The sequence below is a fragment of the Dreissena polymorpha genome, chromosome 14, assembly GCF_020536995.1.
Source record: "Dreissena polymorpha isolate Duluth1 chromosome 14, UMN_Dpol_1.0, whole genome shotgun sequence".
Lineage (NCBI taxonomy): Eukaryota > Metazoa > Mollusca > Bivalvia > Myida > Dreissenidae > Dreissena > Dreissena polymorpha.
In genome coordinates, this window is record NC_068368.1 from 875,433 (window position 1) to 895,292 (window position 19,860).

The 19,860-nt window shown below is 37.5% G+C and overlaps 2 protein-coding genes across 2 annotated transcripts; both read right to left on the reverse strand.

Annotated features, from left to right (window-relative positions):
* Positions 1–503: 503 nt before the first annotated feature.
* On the reverse strand, positions 504–2,202 carry LOC127858480 (uncharacterized). Its single transcript, XM_052395669.1, has 3 exons — positions 2,166–2,202; positions 1,763–1,912; positions 504–1,666 (listed from the first exon to the last, which is right to left on the reverse strand). The coding sequence occupies exons 1-3, from the start codon at positions 2,200–2,202 to the stop codon at positions 1,011–1,013; spliced, it is 843 nt and encodes a 280-aa protein (XP_052251629.1). The 3' UTR covers positions 504–1,010.
* Positions 2,203–2,396: 194 nt separating this feature from the next.
* LOC127858856 (uncharacterized) lies at positions 2,397–18,344 on the reverse strand. The gene is made up of 4 exons (XM_052396189.1): positions 18,200–18,344; positions 7,773–7,891; positions 6,349–7,424; positions 2,397–2,761 (listed from the first exon to the last, which is right to left on the reverse strand). The coding sequence occupies exons 2-4, from the start codon at positions 7,888–7,890 to the stop codon at positions 2,495–2,497; spliced, it is 1,461 nt and encodes a 486-aa protein (XP_052252149.1). The 5' UTR covers position 7,891; positions 18,200–18,344; the 3' UTR covers positions 2,397–2,494.
* Positions 18,345–19,860: the final 1,516 nt, after the last annotated feature.

Genomic DNA, 19,860 nt, shown 5'->3' on the forward strand with positions numbered 1-19,860 from the left:
GTCTCTAGTATATATCCGGTCTATTCGGAAAGTGTCGTCCTTGATTAGCCCGTGAGGACTGCAGCGTCATGCGATAATGGGTCTTCGGCAATATGCAGCCAACCCTCTACGGACTGCAGCGTCATGCCATAATGGGTCTTCGGCCGTAGCGTACTGCAGCGTCGTGCGATAATGGGTCTTCGGCAATATGCAGCCAACCCTCTTCGGACTGCAGCGTCATGCCATAATGGGTCTTCGGCCGTAGCGGACTGCAGCGTCGTGCAATAATGGGTCTTCGGCCATATACAGCCAACGTAGCTGCAGACTGCTACGCCGACTGCTTATGAGACCGCGAATTTTTGTGTGACTTAAAAGCGGTAACTCGCGATTGGCTAGCGGTAGGTTTCGCGATTGTTCACTCTGGTCTTTAGCTATAATGGCCGCATATGACTTAAAACCTATTTTCGCACGTCATATGATATATTGAGCAATGAGAACACTACAAATAAACAGCTGGACCCACCGTATTTTATTAGAGATTAGCAGAGATTATTAAACATTTTAAGCCAATCGATTTTGTTTTCGCTCGTATATTTTTACGGCTTAACACCAAATACATAGGACAGATCGGTTTATTTCTTAATGAAATGCATGCACACTCGTTTAAATACCGTTTACGCAAGCCAAGATTATTATAAGTAATGTATCTTGATCGAAATTGTTGTAAATGCATATCACAATTCAGTGAATCGATAACTACACCTTGACAGATATAATTGCGACAACTTTAACGCCGTAATATGATTGCAATTGTAATGTTATTTTACTCTATGCAACATTGGACACTTCACACTCCATTATTTGTCGATTTTGTTCATATCAACACGCAACAACAGCTGTCTGAATAACAAAAAAAAACGCAATTAAGTATTAAACTTATGTAATACTTGACATGATCTTTTTTCATGAAAAAAAAAGTTCATTACTCAATAAGCTCGGTTACCGCAAGCAACTCAGGAAACAAAAATGCACTAAAGATGTATGGACAGATTAAAATAAATAGTCTTTTTTAAGTAGTCATAGGCTATTTTTGTTACAAATGCTAAATCAGGTGGGTCTATCACAAACAGTGAATCCCGGGCATTTATATCACTATCAGGTGGGTCTATCACAAACAGTGAATCCCGGGCATTTATATCACTATCAGGTGGGTCTATCACAAACAGTGAATCCCGGGCATTTATATCACTATCAGGTGGGTCTATCACAAACAGTGAATCCCGGGCATTTATATCACTATCAGGTGGGTCTATCACAAACAGTGAATCCCGGGCATTTATATCACTATCAGGTGGGTCTATCACAAACAGTGAATCCCGGGCATTTATATCACTATCAGGTGGGTCTATCACAAACAGTGAATCCCGGGCATTTATATCACTATCAGGTGGGTCTATCACAAACAGTGAATCCCGGGCATTTATATCACTATCAGGTGGGTCTATCACAAACAGTGAATCCCGGGCATTTATATCACTATCAGGTGGGTCTATCACAAACAGTGAATCCCGGGCATTTATATCACTATCAGGTGGGTCTATCACAAACAGTGAATCCCGGGCATTTATATCACTATCAGGTGGGTCTATCACAAACAGTGAATCCCGGGCATTTATATCACTATCAGGTGGGTCTATCACAAACAGTGAATCCCGGGAATTTATATCACTATCAGGTGGGTCTATCCCAAACAGTGAATCCCGGGCATTTATATCACTATCAGGTGGGTCTATCACAAACAGTGAATCCCGGGCATTTATATCACTATCAGGTGGGTCTATCACAAACAGTGAATCCCGGGCATTGATATCACTATCAGGTGGGTCTATCACAAACAGTGAATCCCGGGCATTTATATCACTATCAGGTGGGTCTATCACAAACAGTGAATCCCGGGCATTTATATCACTTAATTAATGCGTATTATGCAGTACACGTGTATACCCAAAGGATATAAGTAATTATTTCTTCTCCAACAATTATTTAAAAAATCATTGTTTCATAATTTATCTCTTCAAACAAAATGCATTCCCAGCTGAAATTATTTTATGAACATGAAAACAATAGCAATTATTACAGGTAATATGTTGAAATATACACGATGTAACCATACTCTAACTTCGTACGTCCTACAGTGAATTGCTGACTATTACAGGAAGGCATAGTATACATAGTATAGGCAGATATGGACATTGTCGAGTCCGTTTCCTGGAAAGAACCAGTACTTGGTGTCTGTGGAGGAGATAACCCTGAGTAGGGAGCGAACCCACGAACTCCCGATCGCTAGGCGGACACCTCATCCACTACACCACCGCGACCTTTAAAGAGGTTAAATAATATTGTATATAAAGAGTACACAAACGTTAAGTCTGTTTGTTAACAAATGTTGACTTAAACAGTTAAAAAATGATCAAATAATATTTTGATTCTCGCAAAGACACTTGTATCTATCATGTTATCTTTCATTTGGTGGAATGTTAGAATAACCGTATATTGAAAAGTCCACACTGTACAAGTCTTTGATCACGTCAACAACATCTTTGCTGACACCTTCATACGCTTTTCGTAACGCGTTTTCTCGTTGTATTTTACGTTCTTCCGACGACAAAGTATACTTGAATATTTCCGCCAAAATTATATCGGATACTAGTGACGGATCCGAGCTGTTCCGAATGGATTCGAACGTGTCTTGCGGGTACCCTCGGTCCTCGCGAATAAAGCCCTGTAGGTCACAAAACTAGTATATCAAATAAATTTCTAATATCATTTATGGAATCCGGTTTGTGCCATCTTATAGTCTCGCCCTTCTTTCATCAAGGGCGACACACGACACAAGAAGCGATACACGATATTTTGCCCGACACAGGAAGCGACATACGATATTTTTCTCCATACACGAAGCGACGCGGGAGAATGTACCACGAAATATCTCCGTTGTGTAGGTAGCCCTAAAGGCGATATAGACGAGTAAATTGTTATTGTTTACATTCGGGATTTTCCGCGCATGTGCACTGACTGGTTGGCAAAAACTGGTTACAGTAATGTAAAACATGTATACAGGACTATTGTTTAGTCAATAAAACGATAAAATAATCCGAAATAAACATCAAATCTCTTAAATAATAGCGCACATAAATCATATTTATTACCAATAAATTTTTATTCATTAATATATTTTCGTCTTTATAAAAATGCGAATAAGTTATTAGCATCAGAGTAAACGTGATCGGAAGACTAAATACTAAAAATCCCACAAAACAAAACAAATAAATAAGCCGTATTCTTTCTTATAGTAAGACTTTTATGATCGAATGTGTAAGAGGTGCATTTAATCAATTATAAAACAAAGCCCTAAAAAAGCGGAATACATAACAATTTTTAAATTTTATCATTTTCTTTTGCATTGAATGAATTTTCGTTTCGTTTTCATTGATTGGCAATATTAATAAGTGTAAGCATACACATGGAAAAAACCTGCATATTGTGCAAACTGTCTTTGCATGTATATTGATTTTTTTTTACTAAGTGATAAGTAGTGACAGATGTAACAATCAACCATTTTATGATAAATAACACTATATATTTAATTTATTTCAGCCAAATACTTTTGATTGCTTGTTTTCATGATTGTGTTTCGTGCACTGCTGAAACGTACAATGTTTACACGTAATTGCCGATTTTATATTTGCCGGTAATCGTTAAATACATTATTTGTGTAGCAGTAAAATTGCACAACATTTTAAATTTATAGTTATTAAATATTTTTTATTAAAGCAACTGACATTACGTATTTTGGCTTTAAAATTTGGCTTAAATGACTGCTCAATATGCCAAGAGATGACGTGGAGGAATAATAAATTGTGTTTAACGACCATAAAATCATCTGCCACATGTGGTTTATGCAGGCACCCTAAGTATAGCTCGATTGGTCATTGTCGGCTCGGTACTACTTTCATGTACCACGGGCACCGTTAAGTATACTTACATGTACTCCGGGTACGGTAAATATGCTTAAACGTACCCGGTCGATATTACACTGTACCCGAGTTGTATTCCCGCCAAAATCCGATGTTGTAAAACGCGCAACCAATTACCGTAAAACGATATTGTATATCTTAAACAAACTTCTCTTTTGAAAAAAAAATGCATCAACATGAAATTTTAGTAAGAATTCCGATAATATAGAGTCCATTTAACAGAAAATTGCAATAAATGTGAACATTATTATTTTCAAAAAAATAGCCGACAGCGACCGATTTAACGTTAAAATTCCCGGGTACGTTTGAGTATATTTACCGTACCCGGGGTACATGTAAGTATACTTAAGAGTACCCGGGGTACATGTAAGTAGTACCCGAGACGACAATGACCAATCGAGCCTAAGTATAGGTCCCTGGGTTTATGACACCATGTTTACTTTGTAACTGTCTGGACAATACCCGATCATAGCGAGATAATCGGTTTACGAGTGATGAATAAAGATGCAATTTAACACCGGGTTAAACGTGATAAAACAAACCGTGTCAAAAGTGGTGTGAACAATTACATAAAAACAATTACATTTATCGAGAGAATTTATTTAATGTGTAATTAACTTGGTTTTTACAGACGTATTATTCAAATCAGAACTATATGTTGCGTACATAAAATCGATCTATTTGTTGTTTGTTTTCATCCTTATTTGTGTTGTTTCATTTAATTAAATTTATTCTTAAATAATTTACATCTCTGGGATTTTTTAAATTTAAAATGATGTGCTAAGCAGAGAGATCTTTGTGGTAACCACATACCGAGCTCGTAGGATGTGTTCTAATGCCGAGTTCGTTTTTTGTAAAAACAAATAATAACAACAATATAATCGTTCCTAAAATGAATTTCCTTGCATGCTTATGTTTTATACAGATATAATTATAAAATTATATTTGATATTGTGCATGATTATCAATATAATCGATGATTATGTTGACCGTCTCCATATGCGCTTATATGAATTCCATCTCTTTTTGCCAACCAGTGGGCGGAGTCTAAACTTTGCAGGTGCGCGCGACGTCACGCGTTTACTCGTTTATATCGTGGTAAATATCGCGTGTCGCTTCGTGTCGCCCATATTATCCGAATCTCCTGTATCGCGGTCTGATTTCAGTTCGCGACACACGACGCGATACTTGATATTTGATATTTTTCGCGATACAAGAAGCGACACGCGATACTTGTACTGTTCAAATATCGCTGTAATAATATCGCCTGTCGACTCTCGCGTTTTTAAACGGTGTTTCAGTAATTTTTAACATTTATTATCAATATGGCTGTCCATGCGTGATGCACATGCTTGACGACGTTAAATTATCCCCCTATTGTCTCCCCTGATTGTTTGAAAATTCGAGAGTCGACAGGCGATATTATTACAGCGATAGTTGAACAGTACAAATATCGCGTGTCGCTTCGTGTATAGTGTTTCACGGTCTGAAATTAGACCGCGAAAGAATAGATTCGGATAATATGGGCGATAATTGAATAATAAAATATCGTGTTTCGCTTCGTGTGTCGCGCAAAATATCGTGTGTCGCTTCGTGTTTCGTGTGTCGAAATTTCAACGCGAGACACGATATTTTGCGCGATACGAAAAGCGACACACGATATTTTGCGCGATACACGAAGCGACACACGATATTTTGCGCGATTCACGAAACGACACGCGATATTTACCACAATATATCGCCTGTTGCGTTAGCTACACACAAGAGCGATATTTCTTGGTACATTCTCACGAATCGCATAGTGTATCGCGCAAAATATCGTGTGTCGCTTCGTGTTTCGCGCAAAATATCGTGTATCGCTTCGTGCGTCGTGTGTCGCCCATGATGAAAGAAGGGCGAGATTATAGATGGCGCTTTCCGGATTCCGTAATAATTCAATGTCAAAGCATCAACTTTAAGCGAATATAAATGCACCTTTTATACAAAGAGACCAACATAACCCTACATTTTCTTAAAGATCATTCTAAGCTGAATCGAATAAAGATATACAAAAAATAGGTCATGTACAAAGCAAAAAAGACCTCGACACTAATCAAAATCGACTGTTTATGATCAGGTTTTTAGGCCGTTTTCTAGTGGAATGTAACCTGTTTCCCAGCAATGCTTTACTACAGTCTCTATTTTAATCATTTTTAAGTGATTAAAAAGTAACACATATGCTTACCTTATCACTATCTTCAAAATATAAAACCAGAATAACTGTCTTAATTGTACAGTATGCCTTCGAGTAAAATATGATGATTTTCGAAACGATTATTTAGTATAATTTAACCTGAATCTGGAAAGACCGCCATATCCTCCGAGTGACCTCCAGCCATGGCATACACCGGTTAATCTCGGGCGCAGAACTCCGATCTAGAATTGTGGCCACAATCCCTGGCAAGGATGACTGAATCCGCTTGCCTTCCAGCGTATGCATTATGAAGTTGTATTTTTCTGACGAGACGTTCAGCTTCTGCAATATGACGCCGATGTCGTTTGTAAATGTTTCTTGTTTTACAATGTACTGAGCGTTAACCTCGCAAGATCCGCAAATAGAATAAATCGGTGCCCAGTGTTGATCCAAAGATTTGCCTACTTTCGCTTCGTTTAAAATCCAGTTGAGAAATTCTTGAAAAGAAACATCAGTTGCGCAAAGAGATTTATTTTGAATGCTCAGGACAGCGTAGTTTGTGTTTATTCTAATGGGCAAGTATGACTTGTCGATGAAAGCCGAGAAAAGCCGAGAATATGGATCACGTGTCGGGAGAATTGTTGCAACTTTGGCACTCTTCACGTACGTGAATGAGGAAGAAAACGTGTAACGACCGTTGTGTAGAGAACTGCGTTTCTTTTCCAAAAGCTTCTTGCCAAAATCGACTCCATTGTCAAGAGTTGTGAATAACAGTGTCCAAAAAGTGGACCCAACTTTTGGCACCTTGCAATATGCGATATTGTAAACCTTGGAATGAAAAAACCGTCCGCGTTCCGTTCGCTTATAAGTTGCGTTGAGTAAAACGTCCTTGAAGCACGTTGTGTTTAAATGCATTGGCCTCTGTTCCATATCATGTAATTGACTAACCATAGAAGAATCCTTGCTAATAAGAACAATGTCTTCTGGGTTTGTGTGCGAAAAACCTTCTGGGTTTGTGTGCGAAAAACCACCCGGCGAGCCGCCAGATGCGGTTGTGGATGGAGTATGTGGCCTCGGGTTCTGAAATATGGCTGGTTGCGGTGACCGAAAATGCCACGGCGGTAGCGAAGCGCCGAGCGTCGGAAGTAGCAAAGACATGGAAACGGGCGTTGACATAGTCAAAGTGTCATTTCCCGGTCGAGGGTCATTATGCTGGTGCAAGTCTCTCGCAACACCTGAAGCAAACAAAACGCTTTATTTCACTCCAGATTCAATACTGAAAGTTGAAAGTAAAACATACATGTTCTTTTTTAAATGACGAGGAACAACCCGAACACAATCTGAAAATTTTGGCACCGATAAAAGAACATTTACTTCAGGGTCAGCATAGCTAAGAGATAGCGTTCCATGAAGTGAAACCTTAAGTTGTTATATATTCCAGCACAATACAAAAATGAGTCCTTAAGCATTGACGGTTCTCGCACGGAATTAACTTAATTTTATTCCATTAGACCTTTATTCTATACATTAATACCTACTGAATGTAATTAGGAATACATTACAGTGATACATATAATACATACCCGGGGTAAAATAGAACGCCATCTGTCTACCGGAAATGACATAGAAGACCACCAGCAACAACGCACCCCCTGTCAACAGCGATTTCAAATACGGACGCACAACTGTTAGGATTCCCATTCTGTAAAGCAAACATTTCATTATTGGTTATTGCTTTAACCCTTGTGGTTGAATTTAAATAGTTGGCATTTACCAGATGACAAAACACTAAGACTTATGTACACATGTATATATTTCTCAAATATCAGTAATTATATTTTGGTATTTTATGTGTATGTGTGTGTGTGTTTATTAATTTCGGCAGACAACAATAAAATTGGACCTACTTATAACTGCTAAACTCCTACAACGAGCGATTACGTGACCCATAATTATTAATTGATGTACTTTTGTTGCGTAATTACGTTATTAATACAGCGATATTATCCAATAATTGAACCCACGAAACAAACTATAACACAATACACATAAACAGCGCTGGTTCCTGTAGATAAAAAGTATGGAATTGTGTTGATTCAATCGTGAGCAGATAAAACAAATACTAGTTTCTTATGTAGCTCTTGAAATCGATATCTTTCGAAACTAAACATCTCCTGTTTGAACGTTTGCACCATCGAACATTTGAAGCTATTTTCATAGGTATCAAACCGTCTCTCGAGCATAATGATTGAAGTCAAATATACATTGTATATTGTACATTGATATTGTATAATCACACTGATAAGGGTATTTTGTATGACGTCTTTGTAGATGCTCTATTTATGGTTAAATGACGATTGGTCGTAAATGAAATGAGCAATTTTACAACGTCAAACTCAGTATGCAGACTTTCAGATGGATGAAAATGTGTTTAGTAAAAGTTTCATATCAAACGAACTGCGAAAATAATTGGGAATATCAATTTTAGTACAGAATAATTAAATATGAATGTAATATTTTCAGCTTCTTTTCGATTTCTTTTGACCAAGTAGATTTAACGTATCTTTCGTACAATATGTGAAGACTTAGATTTGTGAAAAAATCGACCTAACGAACATACATATCCGACGTTAATCCTGTCTAAACGCAGCGACAGATGGTGCAGTGACAAACTCAGAGATTTGTTACAATATCAAACGGTAGTAAATAAACATAAACCAGTGTATTCTATATTATAATATTCTATCAATTAATCGTTGTAATTCCTTTATAAAACGGTTTAAATTGGAAATACATTTGAATTAAACCTCGAATTCGAAAGGCCAAATTGTTCAACAGACGTGAACTAGAATGAAAAATTGTCGTTAATTTACATTTCAACACACATGCACAGAACAGGTTAACAATTCTAATATGACTAATCAATACATTTTGCAATACACATGGAAACTATATAATCTAGGGTTCAAAAGTATTTTATTGGGCATACTTTTAATAATTATCTACACACGAAGAAGCGATAAAGTTGATCTTGTCGAAAAAAAACAGAGTTACATCTTAAAAGAATGTTTCAACTAAAATTAATAATTATTGAAATTTTAAGTTTAAATACAATACATTTACAACAATAAATTTACAAGAAATATCGTGGTGTTTGTACCGGTCAACAAATATAACTATTAATTAAAAACAAATGTACTATCAACTCATTCTTAACTGTAAATGCTGATATTTTATAGACATGTATGTGTATAATTTAACAAAATCGGACCAAAGCTCATATGAGACAACTAAAGCGAATTTCTTAAATATTTGTTATTTAATTTTCGGCAGTAGCAGTACAGACATTTTTGGAAAATAATGATTAACACAACGAAAATTATTGCCTATATGTATTTCCTTTCACATACCGGTAATCATAAGGACTCACACAAAATATTTGATCAGTTTTAAACGCTCAATTTAAGTAAACAAATCGTATTGAAGCTTTATGAAATTCAGACCAAAACACTGTTTTATCCATGCGTGCTGCACACCCATATTGCACTACCCAAACTCCTTCACAATTAAATATTCATTTGAATTGCTAATTTGTTAATAATTAAACCGCACCAAGAGTTGAATCATCGCGTGTTCAACGTACAACAAAAATAAACACGTACATCGGTTCCTGAGATTTATATCGTGTGTTTCTACGCCTATCTTAATGTGAGCAATACACCGATCATCTCTGTTTCGTAGAATCTTATTCGCGCCTGTTGGAAGCAATAATAGTATTTTCTCGCCATTCCATGTTCGTGTTAATCGGAGATGTGGAGTGGTACTGATATTGGAGGATTGGTGACACTGTTGCGCTTTGTCGGACCGTATTTGGTACAAAAACGAATATGGTACATTTGTACCATATTCGGCCGAATATGGTACAAATGTACCATACTCGGACCGAAGATGGTACAATTTTCGACCGAATATGGTACAAACATTGTACCATATTCGGTTGGAATAAGTTTTTCTATGCTCGCCAAAACGTATTTGGTACATACCAAAAAAACTCATAAAAATGAAAATGGCCTACGTATATGGTACATAAATTATGTATTTCTTAATAAATGAAATAGTCTGCCGATGTGTAAACTTTTTTTCAAACTCAAATACATTGTATTAACCTAATATTGGAAGTGACAAAAGTATCATCATCATCATCATCATCATCATCATCATCATCATCATCATCATCATCATCATCATCATCATCATCGTCGTCGTCGTCGTCGTCGTCGTCGTCGTCGTAGTAACTAGCAGTAACAGAAACAGCTAACCTAACCACACTTTACATGGATTTTGCTGGTTGTGTAACTGTTTCGCCGGCTAGCTCAGTCGGTTGCGCGTCAGATTGGCACGCAGGCGGCCTGGGTTCGATTCCCGGGCGGGTTCGATTCCCACTTTCGTGGAGATCATTAATAGCAATTTTCAAATTTTTAAATTTTTTTTTTCGAAAGTGTATTTTCACCAAAATCCGATTTAAGAGATTTTGAGCTCTTTTAAATGAATATATCTCTCCAAAAATAAGGATGTTTGACTGGCTGCTTTAGACAGGTGTGACTGTATTCCTAAACATTACTTTGTAAAGTTGATTTGTCGTTCCGACGTCATATTGCTGAGAAGCCGACAAAGCTTTGAAGTTTCCGATTTTTTCTTTGATAACGTGCCGCTTTAAAAAGGCGGGAATTTTGCACACGAGTCTTACTCAGAAGTCAGTAACCATATTTGACTTGGCGGTCGGCAAGAAAAGTTGTGATTTTCGACTAGAAAGAATTGAAATCCAAACTTTCTTCAAACTTCAAAAGAATTCTTGACAGTAAGTACTGTACATAATTTTAATTTTCAGTTGTCTTAATATGCATTGATGTTTTAACATGCATTGATTTTTATGTTTTATGCCCCCCCCCCCCCTCAGAGTGCATTTGCAGTTGTCCGTCCGTCTATCCAATTGTCCGTGGCATTCCTTCCGGGTGCGTAACTCCTAAACTGCTAAAATATTTAAGCTACAGTCATTTTTTCGAAAGTGTATTTTCCACCAAAATCAGATCGAGCTCCTGTAATCTGTAGATTTGAACATTTTAAATTTTATGGAGTTTATAGGTCTTTGACCTTCGAACCCTGCCTAGTCGTGACTTCTGGTGAGCGACCTAGGCCCCCAGGGCCCCTTCTTTATATCCCTTCCATCCACGTAGCATTGGTTTCTACAGACCGTTTGTCCGTTGACCGCCATAAGTTTGCCCGCTATTTTTCCCCTGAATTTGAATTCGGTTGGATTTCAATGAAACTTTACATGAAGTACTTGCTACTTTCATTGCGCATATTGCCCGGAAGTTCGGATTGTAAATTTTAGCGGAGCTATCAGACGAGTGATTTTAGCTCAGCTCATGTCGTGAGACATTCGTTTTCGACACGCGGTGTTCAATACAAGCTCTATTAACTAATGAAGTATAAATGTATAATAACTTATTATATTATTTCAGATGAAGGAAGCAATTAGGAGAAAAAGGAAGCAATTAGGGTGCTTGCCCAGGTCGAAGTACGACATTATTGTCAGATGTTTAAACGGATCGTTCGATGTCCCTGTGAAGAAACGGACACCTGAAGAGAATAATTGTTTGGCCATGATTAGAAAACGTAAGGACTTCGAGCTTGGTGACCGGGGTTCTTTATTGTGTGGCGGAAAGCAAGTCCTTGTGAAAGAAGATCTTCCTAGATTTGTTGAGAAGATGTTCATGGAAAACAAAGGATGTGGAGCAAGGGTTATTTACAACAAACTGAAAGTAAATTACACGGGGTTCTCGGAACAAGCTATCCTTGAAATACTGTACAAAAGCAAGTATTACCATGAGAAGTATCCGAGATTTACAAACAAGCCAAAGCCAAAGACAATTACAGAAGAGGAACCAGGCAAAAGATGGCAGATTGACATAATTAACATGAAAAATCAAAGTGTTAGCTACAAGGGGTCCACATACAGTTATATTCTACAAGTCGTGGACGTTTATTCTAGGTACGTTATGCCAAAACCCCTGAAAACGAAGAGTTCGCGTGAAGTTGCAAAGGCATTAGAGGACGTGTTGATGGTTAACCTTGCCCCTGACATCATCCAATGTGACAACGGACTGGAATTTAAAGGCCCTAGTATGAAACTTTTGTTGAACAAGTACAACATCAAAATGATCAATAGTAGGCCGTATCATCCTCAATCACAGGGCAAGTGTGAAAGGTCAAACAGTGTTATAAAGGCCAAGATTCTATTTGCAACAAAAAGTAAACGTGGATTTAACTGGGTCGAAGGGCTTCAAGATTTAGCCTATGCCATAAACACAAGTTTCAAACGAGTTCTTGGGGGTCTCACGCCCTTTGAAGCCTACTACGGAAGAAGTCATGTTTTTACCAAAGAACGTCATAGTTCTCGTGAAATAAAGAAAACCATACGGCGAGCAAATAAAAAGGCTTACAGGTCGCTGTTGAAAAACGCAACTTCCCCAAGCAAGTACAAAGTAGGAGAGACAGTATTAATTCGCTATCCCTTTCGAAAATCCAGGGTGCCAACCAAAAGATATGTTATCGAAGGCAAGGTAGAAAAAGTAAAACGAAATGGTGTTTATATCGTGTCATTTCAAGTACCGAACAAACCCGAACTTGGATTCGTAAGCAAATCGGTTGGGGTCGAAAACATGACTAGCCTAACTGTTGCGTTAGAGAAACAACGAAAAATTAAAAAACATTCATTAAAACAGAACCGCTCAGAGAAACAAAATCACAGAACTAAGTACTATCATGTTTTAACACACCATGAAAATCTGCAGTTGTTGGATGGGGTGAATATTGCCATGGACCCAAATCCGGATGGAAATTGTCAATTTGCTGCTATATCGCATCAACTTGGTAAAATTGGTATATACAAAGACGTAGAAGCTTTACGTAAGGAAGCAGTCCATCACATTGTAGAAAACAGATATTTCTATGAAACTTTTGTCTATGATGAAACATTTGATGAATACGTTAAGAATATGTCTAAGAATGGGACATACGGCGACAACCTCACGCTCATTGCACTTATGAGAGAATATAATTTGCAGTGCCTGGTAGTTTCTACCCGAGGACTAGAACACTCATCAATTGTGTCAGCAGATGGAAAGTTCGATGGTGATGTTGGAACAATTGCATTGGGGTATTTCCCAGAAGGATTTGGCATGCATTACGTTAGTATCCGTATCAATCAACGCGTGTACAAGGACATAATATCACGCTTAGAACAGTCGTATGACAACGGTGACTTTGGCGACAGCGCTGCGTCTGGCGACAACGCTGCGTCAGGCGACAACGCTGCGTCTGGCGACAACGGTGACTCTGGCGACAACGGTGACTCCGGCGACACCGCTGCGTCTGGCGACAACACTGCATCTGGCGACAACGCTGCGTCTGGCGACAACGGTGACTCTTGCGACAACGGTGACTCCGGCGACAACGGTGACTCCAGCGACAACGGTGACTCCGGCGACAACGGTGACTCCGGCGACAACGCTGCGTCTGGCGACAACGGTGACTCCGGCGACAACGCTGCGTCTGGCGACAACACTGCATCTGGCGACAACGCTGCGTCTGGCGACAACGGTGACTCTTGCGACAACGGTGACTCCGGCGACAACGGTGACTCCAGCGACAACGGTGACTCCGGCGACAACGGTGACTCCGGCGACAACGCTGCGTCTGGCGACAACGGTGACTCCGGCGACAACGGTGACTCTGGCGACAACGGTGACGTCTCTGTGTGTTCAGCCCTGAAAGAGCTTCAAGATATGATAAACAATAGGAGGGCACAGAAGCGAACGACTTTTCCATTTCTGATGTTACCACTTCACATTCAAGTTGAAATTTTTAAGTTCTGCATACAATCAAACCCGTCAATCCAGTTTGTGTTGGCGAAGGTCGGCAAACCCTTTAGAGATTTAATAAGGTCAATGAGTTTGCAAACACCTAGAATTTACATTCGGCCGGATATTGGACTAGATACTAGTAACAGAAATCCTGTTAGCGTTCGTTTCCTATTAACAAGAGCGGGCAGAAACAGCGGTCTTATTTCGGCAATAAAAGAAATCATCAATGGGCCAAAATGGGCAAACGCATGGCTGCGTTTGCGTGTTAGTGGAATCGGTTGGTATGATATCATAGATGTCATGTACAGACATTACAGGTGAAATATACATGTATATCGGTGTTTGGAAACCTGTTGTGTTATTTTTGTGATTGATGATTATGTTCTTCTACCGGAAATTTGTTGTCATTTGCTCATTTACTGGTAACTTTTTACGAAGCACATTTGGGATATTTTGGCTGCTACTAAAATGAATGTATATATGTATATTATGTCTTGTCAAAATGCTACAGTTGGATTAAAATTTAAATGCTGTTCTATGTTCTTCAATATTACTTTGAAAAATCCTGTCAGTATACCAATAAATGAAAAAAGTACAAGTTTGTTGAATCTCTTGAATGAAACAAATTATAAAATACAAAATGTAAAATGAATATGTGATGATGATGATGACAAAACATTTGTGATGATGATGATGGTAAAAAAATTGTGATGATGATGGTGGTGGTGATGATGATGACAGTGGTTATGATGATTGGGGTTTGATGATTGTGGTGATGATGATGATGATGATGATAATGATGATGATGATGATGATAACAAACGTTTTGGGATGATGATGACAGCGATGTTTATCGGACGATGATGATGGTTATAATGATGATGATAAGTTTTTAGATGATGATGACGGCGATGTTTATCGGCCGACGATGATGATAATGATGATGATGATAACAAAATATTTGTGATGATGATGATGGCGATGTTTATTGGCCGATGATGATGATGATATTCTCATCGTCGTCATCATCATCACAACATCCTCATTATCGACCGAAAACATCGCTGTCATTATCATCACAAAAAAAACTTTTGTGATCACCATTACGATCATGATAATGGATATGATGATGTTGGTTTTGATGGTGATGATGATGGTGGTGTTGGTAAAGATAACAACGATGATGATCATTGGGGTGTTGATAATTGATGTGATGATGATGATGATGATGATGAGATAACGATGATGATGATGATGAGATAACGATGATGATGATGATGATGATTACGATGATGAGTGTGTATCATATTCGGAACGAATGTGGTACATTTTTCATCCGAATATGGTACAAGTTTGTACCATATTCGGTCAGGCATTTTACCCCAAAACTGCAGATACGTATATGGTACAATTAGACAGTTGTACCATATTCGGCCGAATATGGTACAAACTTGTACCATATTCGTTTTTGTACCAAATACGGTCCGACAGCGCTTTATCAGAACCTGCTCCCTGGTATTTAGTATTTACTATTAGAGGATTGGTGACAATGCTGCGCTTTATAAGAATTTCCCCCAATAGCATAAAGCACGCACAGGCACTTCTCGTGCAACACCTGTGTATGCTAATTTCTTAAAATGGCTCAACTTTTTAATTTCGCACACTGTTGTTTGATAATAGTTTCTACGAAAACATATGCAAACCATTCCTCCATAACGGTCTGACTCTCCTTGACTATTTTGGTTGTGGTTAACCAGTGCTGTACGTCAATGTACCGTTAATCGATTGATCAAAGACGCTCACACATCGACAAAGTTTTCATTGATGTTTATTTTGCTCCTTAAAGCGGGACTGCATGATTTTTATATGTGTTAAATCGTAATATATTGATAAAAATATGTTACAATAACACAAAATAGGCAAGAACAATTATACATTGAAGACGAATTTCATAAAATGCAGCAAAGACAATTAAGCGGCCCGAGCCGATTGTGACAAAGATATTTCGTACATATTTTCCTACAATAACCGAAGCATTCGTCTTTTCATTAGGATCGGAGTTAGTGTTCGTGTGTCGTATGAATAGATATCGTTGCAGGAAATTAAAATGATTCGTAAAACTAAATCTAGATTCACATCGTACATGCATGATATACATGCTGGCGAATTTGACTATACAGACATTTTCGATTTCAGAATTAAATATCTGGCTTATTTCGCATTTCGACACATGTTCTTAACTGTTATTTTAATTTATATTGAAATATATGTAACTAAAATTATATAATAAGTTTTTTTTACACATTTAAAGGGATCTTTTCACGGTTTGGTAAATTGACAAAATTGAAAAAAGTTGTTTCAGATTCGCAAAGTTTCGTTTCAGTTTTGATATTTGTGAGGTAACAGTATTATTGAACATAATTATACCATAGTCCAATATAGCCATTATATGCATCTTTTGACGATTGGAAAATGTTAAAGTTATAAAGCGTTGCAACGCGAAACGATTGAATAATTTGGAGAGTTCTGTTGTTGTCGTTTAAATTTACGAAACTACGAAGATTGCTTATATAAGGTATAAAATACTTACACTGTGTATACTCGGCGGAATAGCCGATAGGGCTAATGCGTTTTTACTTCAGACTAACTCCAGGACTCCGGGGATCACTGGTTCGAGCCCTGGTACCGGCTACTTTTTTTCTTTTTTAATTTTATTCTTGATTTTTTACTGGAGCTTTTAAGATCCAATGTTTACATTTATCAATATGAAGCATTTAATGACAAACTTCATAATATGCCAAAATCTGTGAAAAGGCCATCTTACTATAAATTCATAAATATTTGACAAAATCGTGCAGTCCCGCTTTAAATTTTAACACCAACACTTTCCGAAGTCCAGTAATATTACAATCAACAAGATACCAGCGAAACCGTTAATGGGCTTCACCCGTGACAATTAGAAATTGTAAAACAACATCCCTGCTTGTGTAGAGAGTACTGGCTTACTTTTACACAAAAATACCCATTCAACAACAGACGCTAGTATGTACTATAAGGAAAGATGCGTAACTTGGTCATGAAACGTACAGCTATTACACTATGAATGTATATTTTTTAATAACATATAGGCCTGGGGCTTTTCTTTTCATGTTTATATTTCCATGTTTATTTTCGTAATGTTTAATTTTCTTCCATGACGAGTTAAAATTCTAGACAAATTTCTTCATCGCCATCCATCTTTTTCATTTTAGAGCACTGGATGTAAGCAGGCAATTCTTTGTGGATAGACATTCTTTGATCGACTGACAAAGGAACGACTAAACCATCAAAGAAATTACCATTTTAATTCGACATCGATTTCCTTCGAAAATTAAAGAACAATTCACTGACAGTGACACTTTTCTTAAATTAAATCCATCAATTGTTCAACAAAACATCGCGTTATTCGAGTGCATTCGACATTTTAACTAAATCGAAAATGCAGTCTCAGCAGTTTCATTCCAGTTTTATATCCAAACATTGTGTTTTTCACATTCATAATAATATAGTAATCCATCGTAAACACACACACACACTCGTAAACTCGTTAAACGACTGCGTACCCAATGACCTAAATGACGCAATCAGGGGTGAAAGGCCAAACAAAAACTAGTCCCTACGTAATGTTCTAAAAATAAGTGTGGAAGAAACCTGATCTAAAACTAACTGTGGAGAAAAGCTTATATTTTCTTTATGAGTCGTATTTGTTCTATAAAATCATTTAGCTGTAGGATAAAAGCATTAACCATGCAACCATGCCCCTCTGACACGTCTAGCCTTCTTGCGGGTTTGATTTAGGCCTACCAGTGCTCGAAAAATATGTTCGTATCTGGAATCATTTGTTGCATGTGTAATAGCTACAACTACTTATCAATCATTAAATAAGCTACATGTATGTATTTGAACACAAACTCGTACCGTACCTGTTACACATCCGTTACACAGAATCACCGTAAACATAAGTAAATTTTATTGTGTCATCAAAATTACCCCCTCAAAATTTTATTTTACATTTCCGTGAATAATTGTAAGTGTAAAGACACGACCTTCAACCATTTGTAGCATACGGAACTTGGCATTTAGCTGATATTGTGGAACCCGATGACATCACTGCATGAATACGTCATCAAAGCTAATGGTTGCCAAACATATTACTGAGTAACCAAGAATGGGTACCGGTACTAATGTATGTAATGTTACATTAAGATTTTCTGTTGAATGAATTTAAAATAAAGTAAATAATTGTAGATTGTCATTTTGTGACTTTTTTACAGTGATGCTGCTCACGTGAAGATAATTAATCGAATCCTGGATTAATTCGAATAAAATCATTGGAAAATATTAAACTACGATTGTTTTGCTTATATAGAGAGATCTACTGGTCGTACGGCATATCGGTGTATTGAGGTTTTGTCTTCAAATAAAAAAACTGAATGTAATAAATGAAATAAAACCCATTCGTTTGCCTTTTTGTGTTGAAATTAAGTTTCACTTTGATATGATTTGAATTTGTATCTTCGTTTTTGGCTTCGTTCTACTACGGTCGGAGGCCATTTGTTTGTTATGAAGAGTACTGCGTATCGGTGTATTCACGGTTAGCTCCCTTTTAGATTAGGTAAGAGTGATAGTTTGTTGAACAAAATACATACACTTTAACCTTTTATTTCATGAGTTTGCATATTTTAATGTAAATTAATGAAAATATATGTGTATTATATAAACGTAGCAACTACTTTAATCATGAATACACATTTCAACAACAATTTAACAACAATTTTGAAATTTCTAGTTTCCAAGTTTTAACAATGTTAATAATTGGTTTATGTCTCACAGTGGTGGCCCCCTCTTCGCACAAACTTTACTGATGTGAAATATTTGAGACGAGTGCAATGGTCACACTTGCTGCACAATACCCATTGGATAAATTCAAGCTGATAGGTTGACCTTTCTGGCGCTCGACATTTGCACACGCAAAAAGGTCTACTTCTGACAAACCTTCACAAGCACTCTCACTTTCTGTTCCCTCCATGTAATCCTTATGATTTGTACCAGACGTACATGGTAAGGGTGACAAAACTCGGCGTGGAATTTGAGTTCCCTTTGTAGGTCTTCTGGGAGTATCATCTGGAGTCATGAACTTATGTTTTGTTGGGGACATGATGTTAACGTGGATTGACGGAGGATGTTGCCTTTTTTTCTCAGACTTTGTTGATGCATTTTTTTCCAAAAAGTTTCCATGTTCAGCTGTTGACAGATTTTCTTTGTAAAAAGTTGCATATGAAGTCTTGTCGGCTGTTAATTTTAATGATTGAAGAGGATATTAAAAGAATGTGCAAATGAACTTAGCAATCCTTTGTGCTTTATGGTGATATACCTGAAGACTGGCAACTTGTTCATATAACTACGCTATATAAGAACAAAGGAGACAACACAAACAGAATGAACTAACTACAGACCAATTTCGTTAACGTATATAGCCTGTACACTGTGTGAAAATGACCTTTGTAGTCCTCTACAGTACGGGTTCCGAAGTAAACGCAGTTGCGTACTACAATTATTGGACGTAGTTGATGATTTATATAGATTTCTTGATAGTGGCAAACAAATTGACATGATCTATTTGGATACTGAAAAAGCATTCGATAGTGTTCCGCACAGGCGTTTGATCAAGAAGCTTGAATCTTACGGCATACGGGGAGAAGTGTTA